We start from the raw sequence: 20716 nt of genomic DNA, 5'->3' as shown, positions 1-20716 counted from the left end.
TGACCAGTGGCCAACTGATGGACATTATGGGTCTTTCCTTCATTACAGTAATTCAAGGAACTTTGCACAGTGACACACTAGTTCCAGGACATATAGAAGAGACTGGAACTGTTGGATCTACCTCTTATTTTTACGAAGGAAAAAAGGCTGAGTCTCAGACAGCTGGGGTGAGGAGCTGACCCACGGACACCTCAGGAAATGAGAAACCATGGGGCTGGGGACCCCATCTCCTACAGTCTGGTCTCCAGTACTCTAGGGGTCACCTGCTCTGCTCAAGTGAATAAACCATTCCAATACACAGTTGGGGCTTCTCTTGTGGCTCAGAGTGTAAAGAATCTGCCTATAATGTAGGAGATGCAGGTTCAAACCCTGGGTTGGGAAGATTCCCTGGAGTAGGGAATGGCAACCCACTCCAGTATTCTTGCCTGGAGAATTCCATGGACAGAGGAGCCTGCCAAGTTACAGTCCACTGGGTCACAAAGAGCTGGACATGAATGAGCGACTAACATAATACACAGTGTTCCTTTTACATGTTAGGTGCTGTCTCCATTAGCACGGTAGAATCTATAACCACACAATATGGCGATTGGTTCAAACTCTAAGAGGCAAGGGGAGATCTCCATGCTCCAATCTCAGGAAAGCAACAAGAACAGAAAAAGCTGGCCGCATACCTAGTTCTCCCCAATAAGCTTATTCACCTGCCTATAATCCAGGCCAGACATCCACCCCCAACTCCATTTCAAAAAACTTTAACTGAGCATGTGCGGTGTGCTCTGTTGCTGAGTGGACAGGCTCACATGTGCACGTACGCACATAATGGATCAAGTGCAGCAGCCTTGATGCCTAGCCTTTGGCATTTACGAGTTTGAATCCTGACTTAGCTGTGTGACCGTAGACAAATTATCTGACCATTCAGGCTCCCAACTCCTCATCTTAAAAAAAAAAAAAAAGTAGGTAAAATTTGTACATATCTTATAAGGTTTTGTGAAAAGTAAATAAATTACTACATTAAGTGCTCAGAAAAAATCCTTTAGCCCATAATATATATTTAGAAAATATTTAGGATACTTGCTTAGTGCTAGTGCCTGAAACAAAGACAAGGTCCCTGGACTAAAAGAGCTAGTAAATTTATCAGAATGTCCAATAAAAACAATAAAAGCGGGTGTGGCTGCCAGTCAGAGTAAGTGGCAGATGGAGTAAACATGCCATTCCAGAGGGCACACAAGAGACACACGAGAACTGGAGGAGGCTCCTCAAATCAAGGAGCTCTCTGAAAGGCTGAGACACGCTTGCTCAGAACACTCCTGAACAGGGCCACACTCTCAGCGCCGGGACCCAAGGCTTTAGCAGACATGTACTTCTTTTAGGGACTGTAGAAAGGTAAGCCTCAGGGACCCAGACATGATGCAAACACTGAAAACACGTGGTGCGTGGACAAGCCCTGTCCTGTGCCTTTCCCCACCCCCGGAGCTTCTCCGCAAGTACGGGTCTTCACCAACCATCGCCTTCCTGGCCTCGTCTCCTCTCAGGTGGCTCAGCCTCTGTACTTCCTAGTTCCTCCACTACCCTGGCAGCTGCCTCCAGGCTCTTTCTCTCACCCTCTACATGCAGGTAGCCATCACACATCCTTCACTCCTCATGGCCCCAGAGATACTTTATCTCTAAAATGGAGGGTTGTCATGAAGATTAAATGAAACAAACTGTGTGGCAAGTTTGTCTGCAGAAAGCACTGGCACAACTTAGCTCCATTCCCTTCTCTGAGGATGCTGCCACCCTGGGACAGCTGTGCTCCACACCCTGGTATGATCTTTGAATTCTCTCTGGTCTCTGCCCACTACATTCCACCAGGGCCATGCCCCGTGCTCTACTAACCATCCATCACCCCACACGCACACACACTCTACATAACCTGCTGACAACGTGTGTTACCAAGACAGCTCTGCTCACACCTCTCAAAAACTTTCAGCTACTCCCCAGTGCGTATTACTGAAGAAAGACTCAGTGTTTCAGGTATGCATACAAGATTTCTGAATCTAGCCCGAATCCACCTTCCAACTTCAGTCTCCCCATGACGCTTTTCTCCAGTTTAGTTAAATCACTTTTGGGGAGGTGCATCGTGAAATACAGACTGTATCCAAACAAGGGGATAAAACAAAGCTCGACAAGTTCTAATTGCACAATTTTAGAGACTTTCATACCTTAATATGTACCATGTCTCTTTTACATTATCCCAAGTTTATTTGGATTTCTAGTAGTCTTTATTCATGGAGTTCAAGAAACAATCTAGAACAATCTGTACCACAGTGATTCTCCAGCATGCCTGTGGAATGTACCAGTTAGGTGGGCTCAAGAGTGACTGCCATGGTGTATGGCCGTAAGCATCTTAGGCATATTTGCTGTTTATGATCCTCACTGTATGCAGTCTCTGTGAAGGTATAAAGTGAAAGTGAAAGTGAAGTCACTCAGTCGTGTCCGAATCTTTGCAATCCCATGGACCATAACCTACCAGGCTCTTCTGTCCATGGGATTTTCCAGGCAAGAGTACTGGCGTGGGTTGCCATTACTGAGCCATGGATGGAATCAAATGGCCGATAGCAGTTACCCCAGCAGGAATGACAAAGATTTACTTCTCCCTTGACTGCCAGGGCTACCTCCTTTCCCAGTCTTCCCCTCTATCCCATGCCACAAACTTCCATTCAAATCCCTACATGCTTAAATTAGCCAGCGTTGGCTTCTGAGGCTTAAAACCAAAGTACCATCCCTGGTGTACATAGTTCTTTGGGTCCCTGAGCAAAGTCATCCAAATCTCCCCCAGGCAAAGGAGCTTCCAGACCCCTCCCGGTGGGTACAGTACCTGTTCCGTCTGGAGTAGACCTCACAAAAGTAGGCAGCATTTTTACTGAAGCCGTAGGGTGAGTGGTGGCTCCAAGCCCTTTCTCCATCTCCTTGCGAAAACGCTTAGCAATCTCCAGAAGAGTTTCATCAGAAAGACGCATGTGGTAGAGATACTGGTCAACCTGAAAGAAGGGAAAGTGCATAGTGACATATATACTAAATGAATTATGGTATTCATTTATGTCATGGAACATCATTCAGCTTCTCAAAAGGGTAAAATCTATTAGGTACAGAAGGTTATTAAGACCATTGAACCAGAATCTGTGACAGGACTTTGTCTTAAAAAAAAAAAAAATTAACTAAAAATTCAAATTAGAAAAATGGTCTAATTTTATTTCTGGAGAATGATGAAGACCAGGGGAAAGGCCAGCTAGGGGAGAGGCTCATCTCTTTTCCTCTGCACTCAAGGCCAGTTGCGCCAACCCTATTGCCCCTCAGCCATTGCCTCCTTCCTAGACTAATAAGAGTCTCTGATTCTACTTTTACTTCTGCCATCCATTTTCCATCCCCAGACAGAGTCTATACTATTCCCATGCTTAAAACCTTTCTGTGGTCTCCCATTGGCACCAAATCTGAAACCCTTCCAAGGCCCTACCATACAGCCTGGCCTCGCCCACTGCTCATCTTACCAGGTGCCTCTGCACTCCTTGTGCAGACCAGCCTTGGCTCAGCCCCCCAACACACCAACCGTGCCCTTCCCTGCCTGCAAGACTGTTCACATGGGCCACACAGCACCTCACTCTGCTCTTCATCTACGGATCCCTTACCAATCCTTCAGGTCTCTCTGCACAGAGGCCTTCTCTGACCTTCCTAATAAAACAATCAGGCCTCCCTGTTTTTCCTGTGAACTCAGACTTTTCCCTTCACATCACCAACCTCAATTTGGAAACATATATTAGTGCCCAAATCATAAGCACCAAGGGCAAGAACCATGACTATTTGTTCACGCTTGCATCCCTGAAGCCCAGCACAGCATGTGACATATTGACAGAGGCTTGATACACATGGCAAAGCCAAAGTCCTCCCCCATCCACAGAGGCAGAGGCGGCTCTCCCTAGTCATTTCATTTATCTTGTTTTCAACATAAATTTCTGTGAACTTTTCCCAGATTTAACACTGAGAGAAGGAGAAACAACAGGAGTCCCCTTCAGACAGCCTGCTTCTTGAAGGCTCTCATCTGCTCTGGCTGTGGATATTCCCAGTTTTCTTCTCAGAAAAAGATCTGATAGAAATCCATCCAAGGAGGCACTCAAGTTTCCACAATATCCCTGTTCGCAGCAGCAACGTCCAGGCCAGGTGGGGTTGCTGGCCATGGAGATGGGGGTAGAATCAGGACCCTTGGGCCAGGCTACAGCTGTGCCCTCAAGGTATGAGGGCGGTGGGCCTGGTCCTCCTAGCCTCATCAGCAAACTGGGGGGTGAAGAGACCCTGTTCTTTCCAGCTCCCAAACTTCAGGATTCCCAAAGGAATCCTGACTGGCTTGGTTGGGCTGATGACCACCATCACTGTTACTCCTGTGGGAATCACAAGTAAACGCCCACCTATCCTTTGGGCACCCCACTCCAGTACTCTTGCCTGGAAAAGCCCATGGACGGAGGAGACTGGAAGGCTGCAGTCCATGGGGTCGCTGAGGGTCGAACACAACTGAGTGACTTCACTTTCACTTTTCACTTTCATGCACTGGAAAAGGAAATGGCAACCCACTCCAGTGTTCTTGCCTGGAGAATCCCAGGGACGGGGAAGCCTGGTGGGCTGCTGTCTATGGGGTCGCACAGAGTCGGACACGACTGAAGCGACTTAGCAGCAGTAGCAGCAGCAGTCCTCTGCCCAACTCTGACCAAGAAGCATAAACATTTATAATGAGCTTTCCCTGACAAATGTGCTCATTAGTATTAACAGACTGTTCTATTTTCCAGCACTTTTTTTGTCAGATCTTCTTAGAACCAAACTTTTTTGGTTCTAAGTTAAAACCAAAGGTTTTAAACAAATTTTGAAGCTTGAGATTCCCAGAGGAACAGCAAAAGTTGTTTAATACTTTAAGGAAAGAACAGACCCATTGCCCTCTTTTGGGCTGGGGGGTGGGGAGAATTAGAGAGCGAGAGAGACAGTCCTCTTACTCACAGGTTCTCTCTTGCAGCCACATCCTAACTCCCTGTGGGGTTTGGGGTCCATCCCTCTCTCCTGAGGAATTATGAGATTGGCCCTTCTCAGATCATTTCAAGCATCCTGATCACTACTCATCTTTCATCATTCTTCTAAAATACCACAAGTTGAAAGATCAGAGACTGGATAAAATGCTGAAAGAAGCTGTAAGCAAGACAAAGAAGAGACTGTGGTTAATCAGCCCACCCGTCTTCGTAACTGCATGTGGTTAAAATAGAACAAAATTGACAGACACAATCCTCACGTGGGATGGAAAAGGACAAAGCAGGGCTAGAGTGGTGAAAGCCCCTCAGCCACTTTTCCACTCCCTCCCCAGCCAGCAGAGGGACTAGGCTTGTTATAGTTTGAAATTTGCAGAAATGAGGATATCCCCAAGTTCCCTTGCTGCCAGCATTTATTAGAGAGCTACCGTAGACATCTAACTCCTTTGGTCGAAATCAGAAAGACTTCAATCATCCACTCTATTTCCTAATTTCAGGTTCATGGCACCTCAGGTTCATGGCAAACCCCCTGTTTGCCTTAGCCTCCCAGGTCTGTGGGGCACTAGCTCTCTTCCCTGAGCAGGGTCACTGATCTGGGCTTCCTACAATACTGGGGAGCCAGGGTGTTCCTGAGGAGGTTGGCCTCCCCTACAACACATGAGGCTCCCAGGAGGAAAAAGTGTTTGGTCTCAGACAAGTCCTCTCTCTCCCTATTGGCTCCACGGGAGACAAAACGCAGGAGACTCTGGGCCCAGAGCAACTATAACCACCATAGAGGCCTCCTGCTTCAGAGTCAGTGATGCCTGGCTTGGCCGAGGAACAAATTAGGGCTTAATGCATCTCAGTGCTAACGTACAAGTCCTAGCCACCAGACCAAACAAAGGCTAAAGCCAAGCCACATCCAAGTACAGCCTCATAGGCAATAGTAATAACAGCAAACCCTTCGGCAAAACCTGTTCTCAAGGTCTTATACCCATTAACTCATTGAATCCTCATAACAACCCTTTGAGGTGTTATTTTCTCCATTCAACTGAAAGGGGAAGGCAACATGTCCCAAATCACACAGATGCAAAAGATTAAGCCAGGACTGGACGGGGCAGCCCACTATGCTTTTGTCCACTCTACTAGATGGATGCCCCTCTCTGCTGAACAGCAAAGTCTGTACAGCTCAAATGGCACTACAGTGCATGCAGGCTGGCCACATCCACTAAAAGGCCATCTTCTGAACCAGTCATCCCACCACACAGACACGCACAGGGCTGCCCTGTCAGGTCAGAGGGCAGCAGACATATCTCTGGACATTATCATGAGTTTGACATGTGACTAAGTTGGAGCTCCTGCATTACTACTTTCCCAAAAAGAAGACAGGCCCAGAAGCCTCACTGCCACCCACTCCTGCCTCCATAGATGGCTCCAGATGTTGCAAAGGCTCCAGATGTTCCTTTGTGGGCAAGCTGAGCCTGTGGTGCTGCCCTGTTAAAGAGCTGCCCTATCACTTCTTGGAGTGTGAGGTCATGTACACAAAAGACCAAGTTAGGATGGCCGTAATTCTACTGTGGTCATGCTTAACTTAACTTTGATGTTTAAGCTGCTACAAGGCTTGTTGGAAATCTAGTCAACACTCCTCATCCTTAACTCTCAAAAGGACCTAACAAGTTAAAGGGTCAGCCTTTACTCAAATCATGTTGCCCTTTACCCAAGAGATTATAACCATTCTTCAGTGTTTAGTAACAGATGAAAATGGTCATGATGATCACCATTACAGTAGCTAAACATTTACCAAGCATTTCTTACCTCCCAAAACCCATCCTACAAGTTTATTGACATGACGTCCATTGTTCTTTTGTAAAACTTCTATATCCCTGTTTTATAGCTCACTCGGTGAGGAGCACAGGCGTCTGGCTCTAAAGCTAGGCCCTTAGGCCTATCACCCTCACTTTTCCTGTGGACCCTCCTTATCTGGGTGGGACTCTCTGCTCTGCAGCTTCTTGGATGACCTCAGTACTTTGTTTTATCATCAAAGTACTTCGATTTACATCTCCATCAGATGAGACCAAGAAAAAGGATACGGGACAGCTATGAAAAATACAGCTACAGCACCTTGGCCCAAACCTCCTCTCTTTGGGCCACAATGATGGACATGATGATGTATCCACCCTGAGTTTCTCAGGGCCACTCAGGAAGGAATGATTAATCACCTGATGTTATCACTTCCTAAACACACCACTGAGGCCCACCCAGCCTTGGCCAGCACTGCTGTGTTGAGTGGAGGGTAGCCAAGGGAAGCAGGAGTCGGAAGCAAGAAGCAGCCTCCATACAAAGACCTTTCTCCTGGATCGGGAAGGAAGTAAATGCAGAATCCTGCCAACTTTCTCTCACAGTGCAACCAGAAGGAGGGAACACAAGCAGGCCCAAAGTCATAGGAGAATGTCATTTAGGAGTTACCAAATGTACACAGCACAGTAACATTATGGCTAAAAAATACTAACTCTTATAAAGAACCTTGGGGTAATGACAATTCAAATCCCGTTGAAAGTAGACAGCATTTGAGTTTATCTCCTTTGTCCCTCTTACCCCAATAGGCATCAGGCCTAGATCTGAATGCTTCCAAGCATGACAGACTCCTCACTTCTCAAAATTGGTTAGCTTCTACTGCTGGTCAGTTCTAGTTGTTAGAAAGTTTTTTCTCTAAGATAAATCTACTTTCTGATAACTTCTGTCTATGTTCTGCCACTTGGGATAAGAGTTTCTGAACTTGGCTAAGAATCCCAAAGACCCATTCCAGACTAATCAAATTGACATCTTTATTACTGTCTGGGTGCTCAAACATCTTCCCCTCTCCTTGGGCTGGTATCTACCTTAACAATAATGTGACAATAATGGATAGTGTTCTAGTCAATACTGCTCAAGGTCATTTGTTACCACTTTCAGCCTGGGATCTTTGAAAGTCGGTACTTAAGACATTAGGCTAAACTGTGAAACAATTCTTCATCAATCCTGGGTCAAGTTGAGAGTTGCAAAGACAAATTTGAAGTTGTTGGGGAAAAGTTCCAGTTATTGGAAGCTATCAAAGTAGAATCATTCAGGTTATCCCTTATTTAGTAGCTGGTGGTGGGGAACTGTAGGCTGTGGCATCAGAAAAATCAGTGTTCAAAACAGGCATCTGAGTCCCAGTTTCCTCCTTATAAAATGGGAGGACTAACACTCAGAGTCACTAGCATAAATGAGGTGGCAAATGTAAAGCTATCTATTAATATCTAACCTTTTTGTCTATCCCCTTTCCTCTTTTTCTCCCAGACTCCCCTGTGCCAAGTGGCACCTTCAGAGGATCAAAGACATTTCTTAACCCTACTTAGTCACACGGGGGTTAGCAAAACAGGAGCTGTTTCCCCAAATTCTTCCTTCTTTTTCTTTGGAGTGTGTGTGGCCTGACACCCTGGATTACTTCTCTTTAAATCTCTATTAGGAAAAAAGATGGAAAGGAGGGGAATTCCAGGCTGGGGATAAAGAGGCAGGCCAGAGCAAAGCTTGGTTGCAGTATGAGAAGGTCACTTGCCTAACCAGAGGCAAGGGTGTGTATTAAAGAGAGATAGTAGTTTTAGACACATCTGTTTAGCAATCTCAAGATTAGAAATTCCTCATTGGGCAGTTTTGGTCAGTTTCTTTCTTCGCATAACACACTAGTCTATGCCTGCCTCCTCTCTAGAACTGTGGGTTCAGGCAAGAGAAGTTCTAAAGAGAAGCTGAAAACAAGCAGGACCCTTTGGGGCCTTCCCGGGTGCAAAAGCCTTTCCAAGTCCCCTGTTCATGTTTGCAGAAAAAAAGGCATCGACCTCCTAGACTTCCCCAGAGTTCTAAAGAACAGATTCGAACAGTTACTAACTAGGGAAGGGAGGGAATTTGGAAACGAAGGAGGAGCAGCCAAGAAATAACAGTGCAGCAATAAAGCAGGGTCCTGGTTCCTCCTCAAGGGATACACATAACAATTATCTCTGGAGTTCTCCTGAGTTTTTCTGCAAGAACTAAGGCCCCCATCTAGGTGGAGAATAGTAACTTCAGGCTTAGCTAAAGATAAGTAAAAGAGAGAGTGAAAAAGTTGGCTTAAAACTCAACATTCAAAAAACTAAAATAATGGCATCTGGTCCCATCACTTCATGGCAAATAGATGGGGAAACAGTGGAAACTGTGACAGACTATTTTCTCGGGCTCCAAAATCACTGCAGATGGTGACCACAGCCATGAAATTAAAAAACGCTTGCTCCTTGGAAGAAAAGCTATGACAAACCTAGACAGCATATTAAAAAGCAGAGAAATTACTTTGCCAACAAAGGTCCATCTAGTCAAAGATATGGTTTTTCCAGTGGTCATGTATGGATGTGAGAGTTGGACCATAAGGAAGGCTGAATGCCAAAGAACTGATGCTTTTGAACTGTGGTGTTGGAGAAGACTCTTGAGAGTCTCTTGGACTGAAAGGAGATCAAACCAGGCAATCCTAAAGGAAATGAGGCCTGAATATTCACTGGAAGGACTGATGCTGAAGCTGAAACTCCAATACTTTGGCCACCTGATGCAAAGGACTGACTCATTAGAAAAGACCCTGATGCTGAGAAAGAATGAAGGCGGGAGGAGAAGGGGACCACAGAGGATGAGATGGTTGGATGGCATCACCGACTCAATGGACATGAGTCTGAGTAAGTTCCAGGAGATGGTGAAGGACAGGGAAACCTGGTATGCTGCAGTCCATGGGGTCACAAAGAGCCAGAGATGACTGAGCAACTGAACAACACAGCCAAATGGAAAGCTCATCTCCTTAAGTGCCCACAGTTTCCTCTAGACTAGCACTAAAAGGAGAAACTGCGCCATAGCAACAATGCAAGGAATGGAGGGAGCAGAAGATCACTGTTGCAGAGGCTGCACTTCAAAGTGTGAAGTGGCTCAGGTGTGGCAGACACAGCCCCAGTTAGGTATGAGGAAGCCCAGAGAGGAAAGGCCTGGAGGTGAGAGCCAGAAAGGAAACTCACAGAAACTGAGGTCAGGGGAACAGCCTTGACCAAGGTCACAGAGTTGAAACTAGAACCTGGATCACCCAGATCCCTTACTACAGTGTCAAAAATGGTAAATGACAATCCTACCCCCAAGCGTCCTCAGGAACTCACTGTCATCTTGCAGGCCAATTTCAACTGAATGACTAGTGACCTTCCCCGAGGCCAACCTAACAGGTCCCAGGGAAGAAATGGTCCTCATCAAACTACTTACATCCAGAAAAGAACAATATTCCAACTTTGACAGTTTGTTCCATACAGTGCCATAAACCCTACCTTGAATACCTTAAGAGGTCTCAAAAGAAAGTATAGAAGAAACCTTAAATTTCAACATCTAAATCTGTAAGATTCTTTTCTATCATTCAATTGCTGAATCCCTGACCCAAGCTTCTCCCATTTTAAGCCTTTGTTGAAAATCAATTACATGCAAAGCACGATAGCATACAAGAATATAATTTTAAAAGAAATCAATTGCAGAGATAGTGGTGATACTTGTACAACAATGTGATGTACTTAATGCCGCTGAATTGTACACTCTAAATATATATCTACTGGGTCTTTGAACTACACGCAGGCTGGGGTGCTGATCCTCCATAGTTGGCACTCCTTATATATAGTTCTCATCCACAGATTCAACCAACTGTGAATAATGCAGTGATATAGTACTGTAGCACATTATTATTGAAAAAATCCACAATAAGTGGACCCGTACAGTTCAAACCCATATTGTTCAAGGGTCAACTGACGCACGCACACACACAAATGTTTTTAAAATTTTTTTTAAGAAATCAAGATTCCTGTTCTCTAGGACTTTATAAGATATAGCACAGAACTCAACTCATTGTAGACCCGGTGTTTCTGAAATGAATGGAAGATGGTGTTAATGTAAAATGGCCCATGGGAACTGTCACAGGTATGAGTGAGTGGCCTGTAAGACTAGCATTCAGAGGAGATTGCTTCTGGGCTAAGAACATACATATCCAACATACATGTCAATGGATGTGTGTTGACATGGAGACAGTAGAGAGATCATGTGAAAAGGCTCAGAAGGTGTGGGCAAGCCCAGGATACTGGAAGGAGGTTATGAACTCTAGGAGCAGAAAGCCATTCTCTACCCTGCCTTAGCTCACTACCTCACTACCCTGCATAGGCTGCCTACTGCAATGCCTCCATATCAGTATGACTTAATCCTAGTTACCTTTAATCAAGGAGTAACAGGAAGGGAGAATCATAAAAATCACCCCATTGCATGAAACTGCTGTGTTGTTCACTGGCCAGTCAATTCCCTACAGGGAATTTACAGGGAATTTAGTGCCAGGGGAAAGTCTTGCTGCCCAGAGTCACTGTACTTCCTGATACAGGCCAATGAAATTAAAACAATGACTCAAGAAGAGTCAGTTTTGGTTGTTGTTGTTGTGGGGTTGTGTTGTTGTTTTGTTTTGTTTTTTTTTGTTTGTTTGTTTTTGCTTTGGCTATTAGGAAGCTCAGGGCTCTGTACTCAACTTTAATGAACTAAGTTTTAATCATTCCTGCCTGTTCCATGACTCTTATTCTAGAAGTCCTTTCAATGAAAGTTAAACCATATCATCTAATCCTTTTAGTAAGCAGGCAGAAAATAAATAATACAAGAACAAGCAAATGCTCATCAGTCATTCCTACAGGATACACCCTCCTGGTAGAAGGGCAAATTCAAGTGACCAAATTGGATAAGAAAGGAACTCCATAAGCATAGTTGGCCTGAGGACACAGGGGCACCCTGAGGTACTGCTGTAATGCCAAACTGCTTTCTCCAGTCTTTGGGTATTTCTGATTTAGTACCTAGAACCTTCTCTCCAAGAGCTGCTGAATGAACACTAGCTAATTCCTATGTTTTAGATTTTTCTAGCCCCCAAGCAAACCAACTGACTGAATTTCAACTTTCCTGGCACTTTTGTATTTGTCCCAAAGATACAATCAGGTGTATATATATTAAATACTGTGTTAGGGCAGACTCCAAGGCTCTATAACCTAGTCTCCTAGGAAGAAAGTTAGGAAGGACCACACCCCCTTGAAGTGAAGGACTTTGGCTAGTTTCATCCGCTTTAACTCAACTACAGTTAAAACAGGATTGGAGGGGCAGGGGCAGGGTACTCTACAGCAATGAGAATGCCCCATCTGTCACTACACGCCTGTGTAGATGAATCTCACAACATAAAGTTGAGTAAAAGAAGCCAGATACAGCACGGAACGGATCATATGAGTCCACTTATAATAAGTACAGAAACAGATCTACGCCAGTAGAAGTCAGGATAGTAATTACATTTAATGGGGGATATACTTGCTGTTGGGACCTCCCAGCTGCCGCTAGTGGTAAAGAGCCTGTCTGCCAATGCAGGAGACGTAAGAAACTCCGGTTCAAACCCTGGGTCCAATCCCTAGGTTGGGAAGATCCCCTGGAGGAGGGCATGGCAACCCACTCCAGTATTCTTGCCTGGAGAATCCCATGGACAGAGGAGCCTGGCGGGCTACAGTCCATACCACTGCAGAGTCAGACACAGCTAAAGCAACTTAGCATGGAGTACACATAGCTGCTATTAGGGATTCCTAGGTGGTGCCACTCCAGTACTCTTGCCTGGAAAATCTCTTGGACTGAGGAGCCTCATAGGCTGGAGTCCATGGGGTCCCGAAGAGTCGGACACGACTGAGCAACTTCACTTTCACTTTTCACTTTCATGCATTGGAGAAGGAAATGGCAACCCACTCCAGTGTTCTTGCCTGGAGAATCCCAGGGACGGGGAGCCTGGTGGGCTGCCGTCTATAGGGTCGCACAGAGTCGGACATGACTGAAGCGACTTAGCAGCAGCAGCAGCAGGTGGTGCTGGTGGTAAAGAACCTGCCTGCCAATGCAGGAGATGCACAAGATGCGGGTTCAATCCCTGGGTCGGGAATATCCCTGGAGAAGGAAATGGCCACCCACTCCAGTATTCTTGCCTGGAGAATCCCATGGACAGAGGAGCCTGGTACAGTCCGTAGGGTCGCAAAGAGCCCAACATGACTGAAGTGACTTAGCGCGCACACACACACATATGCTTGCTATTGCTGGTAATAATTTGTTACTGGATCTAGGTGGTAGTTACTTAGTGTTCTCAGTTCTCTATGCAAATTATACTTCACTTTAAAAATAAAGGAAGGAAAAATGACAAGGTACTGACTAGGTCCTAGTCTTTGGCACATGGTAGGGCCAAAGAGGTCAAATCGGAAGGGAAAGCCATAACCTAAATGCAGCCACACAAAGCCTTCTGGTGACTCTATCTGCTAATATATGCCTGCAACTTAGTTTTGAAAGAATTTCATGTTTTCACATTATTCCTTTGCCAGTGTTTTACTGCAAATCTTTGACAAGGAAACCAAAGTCTGAAAAAGCTTCCGCAAACCATAGGCCAAGTTCCTAACAGGTCCCGTAACATCCAGGCCAGATGAATGCCCTGACCCGGGGCACAGGTGTGCGCTCATCCAGGGAAAGCTAGGTAACTGCTATCTGTGACCTCATTAATACTAATGTCTTCACAGACTCCTCCTGGGAAGACCAAGTTTGTACAAACAGCAGCAGATTTATCCTGTAAAGTTGCCAAGCCAAAGCCAGATATTCCCGATAAGATAACAAAAAAAAAAAAAAAAGAGGATGAGTTAGGGAGGAAAGACACAGTAGATTTTGGATTCTTTAAGGCTCCTGTCCTCTGAAATGCAGTTAACCAAAAGCTACAGATCTACCTTGACATTTTTTTCAGATGGGACAAAGCAGACCCCCACTAGGGTCATCATGCCACCTCAGGGAGATGGCAGCTGACACACTCACAGCCTGGAGGGCAGGGTGAGTGTGGAGCCAGGCTCACAGGCCACTCCTCCAGGATCTTGCTGCACGTGAGCCACAGGGTTTCCTGTTCTTCCAGTTCTTGCTCTCAGCTGCATCAAGTTACAGCCAGACAGACTGCAGGCAACAGCACCTGTCAGGGGGTCAGGAGACAGGGCTTTGGGACCCCTGTCCTGGGACCCTCCTATCCGCAGACTATAGGACATCAGTTCAAAGGAATAATATGTCCCAGGTGTGCATGACCCTGTGACAGTTCTTTTTCCCACACATACTGGCTGCTACATTGAGTGTGCCAGGCACTTAGAATACTGGGATAAAGGGGACCCTTCTGCCTACAAATGCTCAGACTATCAGTAGGAGGCAAATATATTACTAATTACCAACTGAAGCAGTAAGGACAGATAGTAAGCAGTTTCTTTCACTACAATAAGATATAGATTCACAATCACTTAAATCGCACACATCAATACAATTCTGAGTTTTGTTTTTTGTTTTTTTTTCTTGAAAAGGTTAGAGATGTGTGTTGAACCCATACCTGGAATGTTCTCCTACTCTGGCCTACCAAATTCCCAGTTGTTCTTCAGGGGCCCAATACAAATAGCCTCTCCACAAATATCTTCCCCAAGTTCCCAGCTGGTTACATTAACACACTTTTGACTAAAAAGCGTCTCTTGCTCTTACTGGTCCCAGAGGACTGAAGGCACTGTTCCCAAATTTGTGTCTGTGATACCAGCGTTATTGCAGTATTGAGATACAGCAGGCACTCCAGACACATCTGTTATGGGGACATAAAGGGGCAAAGGGAACACCGAGGAAAGAGTGAGAGAGTAACAAGCGCTGGCCACCGCAGACTGCCCAGGTGCTCAGAGCCTGGCCTTGCTCTTCAGGCCTGGGCCTGCACTGCATGTGATCCTGGCAGCAGAGCTTCCTCTCCGTCTACCTGGCTGCCCTGGCCTGTCCCCCAGATCCCTTTACTCTGCCTCCTCTGGACAGCCCTATACCAGGGACCAGACTCTGCGCCTGAGCCCAGAGTCCCACAGGGGCATCTAAACTTCCCACTCCTGTGTGCTGCCCACTGTAACCTGCTGGATCAAACTCCTCTGGGTCTGTCCCTTTGTACCATGTCCAGCCCCAGACCTTCCCACCCACCCTTGTCACACCCACCATAAGCAGGGCAACCATCTAATATATCCCAGTTTGCCCAGGATAATCTGCCCAGTGTGATAGTAGCATAACTGTTAACAATGTCCCCTTTTACTCTCAAGTGATCCAGTTTGGACAAAAAAATTATGGGGTTATCATAGGAATAGGCCACAGAGCAAATTCTGCTTGTGGTCCTTGGGGAGCCCACATCTGAACGACGGGAAGAGCTCATGCTACACCAACGGCGCTGAAAGGAGATAGGACGGGGCAGGGCGTGGGACTGGGTTCCTGGCTGGTCCCTTAGGACAAGACACCTGCTTTCCTCAACTGCAAAATGAACAGATGAGCTCAAAGATCTCTCTCAATGGACACCAGCCTCATAACCCCATGAAACTGAAAGACAATTGGCCGTCCCCAGTTGTCCCAGGCAGCCCCATGCTGGGGCCAGAGGCCAAGGCTCTGGAATCAGACCGCATGGGTTTGAATGCTGGCTTGTCCTTGAGCAAGGTACTGCCCTTTCTGTGTCTTGGTGTCTTCCTCTGACTAATAGGCAGCAATAATGGCTATCCTGGAGGGCTGCCTGAGGTGGCCTGTGTTGTGGTCAAGTTCCTAGACAGAGTCCAGCACTTAGTAAGTGGTACACATTTGCTATTTTAAGGCCTTTGGGAATTGAGGGGAAAAGTGAACTAATGGGAAATGGCAGGAAGACTTCATTAGAAGGGGTTGAAATAGGAAAATTTGGGAGGAAAAAGTCCTTCAAATGGGAAAAAGGAAAAGTGACAGCTTCAAATTCCCTTATTCAGCCCAAATTAAAGCTGTTCAATAGCTCATCTGGCTTCATTCCTTTATCAGACAATATGGAGATGCCAGAAAGAAAAAGTTGGGAATAAAGCCTTCCAAGAACATAGACCATATCCAAGCCTCCAGGACAGCACTGCTAAGCTGAGGAGAGGGAAATAGGCTGGGTGGGTAGGTACCAAGGTTTCCCAGAGCCAGGTCCTCAGACCTGACTCACTCTCTTCATTTACTCCAAGATTACTCTGCCAACAAAGGTCCATATAGTCAAGGCTTTAGTCTTCCCAGTGGTCAGGTACGGTTGTGAGAGCTGGACCATAAAGAAGGCAGAGTGCCAAAGAATTGATGCCTTCGAACTGTGGTGCTGGAGAAGACACTTGAGAGTCCCTAGGACAGCAAGAAGATCAAACCAGTCAAACAAAATCTTTGATTTTAAAAGGAAATCAACCCTGAATACTCATTGGAAGGACTGATGCTAAAGCTGAAGCTCCAGTATTTTGGTCACCTGATGCAAATAGCCAATTCATTGGAAAAGTCCCTGATGCTGGGAAAGACTGACAGCAGAAGAAGACACATCAGAGAATGAGATGGCTGGATGGCGTCACTGATGCAATGGACATGAACTCGGGCAAACTTAGGGAGATGGTGAGGAAAGGGAGGACTGGCGTGCTACAGTCCATGGGGTCCCAAAGAGTCACACATGACTGGGCGACTGAACAACGACAACAATGCCACTCCAGGGAAGGACTATTAAGGAAGTGCTTAGAGATCCACAGACAAAAATGCAAAAAGCATGACACTTCCAGGGAAAAGGAGATTTTCTAGCCATGACAATCTAGACAAGACAAAGGCTGTACAGGAACAAGAGAAGTAGAGCACGGGTCCCACACAGAGGGTCCTCTCTGGCTTTGTCAAGAACCCCAGGCACCCTAATGTCAGAAGAGGCCAAACTGGACAGCCCAGAGTCTGTATATGAAGGGCAAAGCACTCTCTGCTGAGAACCAAGATGGCCAGGGACTCTACACTCAATGTGCAAAAAAAAAAACAAAAAGACCATTCACTTCATGGAAACTCCAGGGTCAGTGGGGCTAAAACCTACTATGACCCAGCCCTATGACTCAATAGCACAAGGCACCTCAAGTGGTTCCCCCAGTGGGAAGCCAGAGACTGCGGCAGATGTGAGGAAGTGTGAGCAAGCGTCTCACAAGCCAACTTCAGCATAAGTGGCCTCAGCAACTGCCCTTGGAGCGTCTGCAGTTCTGCCCTCCAGGGGAGGTACCAATGGAGAGAGGACCAGGCTTCTACAACGAAAAGAGGTTTGAACTAATGCTATGACTATTCAGTGCAACTGTGTCTCTCATGACTTCCCAAGGAGGACGCTTCAACTAAGGCACACCAAAACAGCCCAGGCATCCCAAAGACCCACCCACCCGATGGGGTTGCTACCTCCTCCCCAGAGGATCAGGAGGAAAGCAAGTTAGAACAGGAGTTCAAAAGCGGGTCTCCTCTGCCCGGGAAAGAGAAGGTTTTAGGAGTTGGAGGGAGCAGTGAGGACGCTTCCTTACTCCTCAGCTTTAGGAACTTTCCATCCTTCTATCCTCCCTGTCCTCTGCGCTAATCTGACATCAGACAGAGAACATAAATGGGCCAGAACCCCCCTGCCCTGAAAGCTCTTAGAAACAGGGCCTCTTTTGCTCCCACGCAGATGGGCAGCACAGTTGGGTATCTGAGAATGTCTTTATGTATGCATATTTGACAGCTGTCTAGGAAATCCCACAGACAGAGGAACCTGGTGGGGGCTACAGTCCATGGGGTAGCAATAAGTAGGACACAACTTAGTCACTAAACCACCACCATCAATATCTGACACATTGAGTGCTGACTCTGGCAGGTACAGCTCTAAGAACTCCACATATATGCACTCTCTTAAATCCTTACAAAGAACCTATTAAGGTGTTATCCACTCTCCATTTCACAAGTAGAAGAAACTGAGGTCTAGTGAGGTTAAATAACTGGCCCAAGTTCACACCGCTGGTTTGTGAGGAGCCAGGATTCAACCCCAGGAAGCCTGGCTCTACTTGTCACCATGGAGACCCTCCCAGAGGCTGCTGGACTGTCCCTCAGTGGCACCAACAGCCCCTTTCCTCTGTCCCCAGCAATAGAAGTTTCAGCATCTCATGTGCCTGCCTTGCTCAGAAGCCTGGCAATGCCTGGCCCTCAGGGAAACCCCAACAAAAGTCAGGGTGAGATTCTTCTGGGGTCAGCTGAACAAACTTCTCTCCCATGGCTTTCTGGAGTGCTTACCTTGCCCATATTTTTCTGAAGACACAAAAACAGTAACTCAGGTAACCCACACTTCAGCCAGGGGCCATGGACATCTGTTAATTATTGAGGTCTGCAGACCTCACTGTAAATTCACCTTTTGTAAAAGGCCACTTCCCCCCATGACTATCCCACGACATGGACACTGAGAGCGAAGAACTACGGTCCTCATCACAGCTACTACTAAGTAGCTTTATGACCAGTTAGTGATGCACTGTAATACTAGAATGGGGGACAGACTATTCCATTTGATGCAGCTTCTATTGATGTAGCTTCTCAGTCCATAGATATTTGAGGTCAGAAAAGTTTTTTTTTTTTTGTGGGGAAGGGGAATCTGTCCTGGGCATTGTAGGATGTTTAGCATCATCCTTTGCCTCTGCTTACCAGATGCAATAGCACATCTTCATCCACCTGCTTGTGACAACCAAAAATGTCTCCAGACACCACCAAAGTACACCTGGGGGACAAAATCACTAATCATTGAAAACCATTGCTCTAAAGGAGTACTTTAAAAACAAATAAACAAAAAACACAGTCTTTGCCCCTGTAAATTGGACCAGGAGAAAAACTCTTGCTCTTTATGATAGACTAGGTAGCCCCTCACAAGATTATCCAGCCCAAAATGTCAACAGCACTGAGGCTGAGAGAATTGCTTTAAAAGTAAGCAGAAATAGCCACCTGTGATCTATGGTGTGCGATATTAACTCACAGCCAATGAACTCTGATTTGCTTTGCCAGGTCTCCAACCCAACTGCTTTGGAAAGTCAAAGACAGATAACATGCAGTGTTGGAAAACAAACCAAACTTGCTGATTTCAAAACTTAACAATGATAAAGAGGAACCAGTTATCAGCAGTCATCTTTTAAACCGGAAGTATCTGAACAGAGGAAGCCAGTTTTCTGGGGTTCCTGAGTTCTTTTAATGTACCAGATCTCCTTACTAAGGCTGCTAGTTTTTGAGAAAACTGTTAGGGCTTGTGCTGTTTTGAGGCCCCCTGGAAAATGGCCCCTGCTTGCCTTCAAACTCTTCAGAGTGATAGAAAAGTTCAACTTTGAAAAGTGATACATAAAAATATATATTGGCTTTGTCTAAGGAAGCTCAGAGAGAATATTAACTCATTCAGGGGTAAAGAAAAAAGTGCTTCTTGGCCACTCTCTGAAATATCAATTTGACAATACAAAACAAATGGATGATGAGTAAAAGCTACAAAATAACATTGTAAAAATGTTTTCCAAACATATTTAAATAAATTTAAAAAGCATATTAAAAAAGCTACAAAACATTCCTGTTAGCATCAATTGTCTTCTGAGCAGGAAAGGGGCTTAGTATTAAGATACTAAGAACTAAGTTAAAGTTGAATGGGCCAAATTGTACCTCCCTGTCAATGTCAGTTACCTCAGCCAAAAGTAATCTTGTGTGTGCCTGTGCTAAGTTGTCTCAGTCGTGTCCGACTCCAAGATTCCATGGACTATGGCCCACCAGGCTCCTCTGTCCACAGGAGTCTCCAGGCAAGAATACTGGAATGGGTTGCCATTCCCTTCTCCAGGGGATCTTCCTGACCCAGGGGTGAAACTCACATCTCCTGTGTCTCCTGCTTTGCAAGCAGATTCTTTACTGCTGAGCCATTAAAGTTTAATCAATCCCTTTACTCCCACACTTTCATCCCCTATCTGAAGATTAATGACACAGAGTAGGTGCTCAAAAACTACCAGTCAACTCCCCATCCCATGGGAATAACTGCTACAACCCTTCAGCAGATGTAAAGTATCTATTCCTAGAGTCTTATCTCACCAGAGAGCTGAAAGGTGTCTTAGTCTCAATTTTCGATATACTATCTAGAGGGCCTTGTACACACAGCAGGTTCTCAAAAAACATTAAACTCTTGTCTCTTGGGGGTTCTGTTAAACCTTTCTGCTTCCAAGATATTTCCCCCTCTCATTAAGTTCAGAATTGAAAGCTACCCTCATTAATCTAGTGAAGAGCCTAAATTAACTATCTGTATTCCAAGACTGTGTCACCAGTCTGTGCGTATTAAAACAACTGGTTAATGACTAAGGCATGCGTCCTTCATTTCACTTCCATGGTAAATCCTGATTCTCATCCTTCAGAGACAAAAAAACCCTGTATCTTGTATATTAATTATAGTTCAATTAATTAAAAGAATCCTCTAAGTCTCCAGACAGGACAAAACCTTTGACGGGTAGAAGATAGGAAACACCCTCTTTCTCCTTCCATGTCTCCGGGCCACCCTTTCTCAGGATCAGCCTCACACCATGCCTCAGGCCTTGATGAGGGAATAGCTCACAATCCAATGGTCCGCCCATCCACTCACCCCTTCAGTCCAGTGCCAGCACTTCCCCCAGCTGCCTCTCACCCTCCTCCGCTTCCTGCAGCAGTTACTCAGGTTCTTTTCCCAGAAAGGTCTACTCCTTGATTCTTGTATTCACTGAGTACCTCACTACTGGCTACAAACGGGCTATAAAGGTGGACAGCTAGGATTCTCCATTCTCTGAAACTACCAACTC

The 20716-nt window shown here is 45.8% G+C and overlaps 1 protein-coding gene across 1 annotated transcript in view; it reads right to left on the bottom strand.

Annotated features, from left to right (window-relative positions):
* The window catches only part of HK2 (hexokinase 2), a 70095-nt gene that overhangs the window by 42834 nt on the left and 6545 nt on the right, over positions 1-20716 (bottom strand). Inside the window, exon 2 of the mRNA XM_005906747.3 lies at positions 2855-3017. Coding sequence (XP_005906809.1) covers positions 2855-3017 — 163 coding nt within the window. The remainder of the gene's footprint in view (positions 1-2854; positions 3018-20716) is intronic.

The sequence above is a fragment of the Bos mutus genome, chromosome 11 (genome assembly GCF_027580195.1).
Source record: "Bos mutus isolate GX-2022 chromosome 11, NWIPB_WYAK_1.1, whole genome shotgun sequence".
NCBI classification, from domain to species: domain Eukaryota; kingdom Metazoa; phylum Chordata; class Mammalia; order Artiodactyla; family Bovidae; genus Bos; species Bos mutus.
This window is presented reverse-complemented; position numbering and strand designations above follow the sequence as displayed.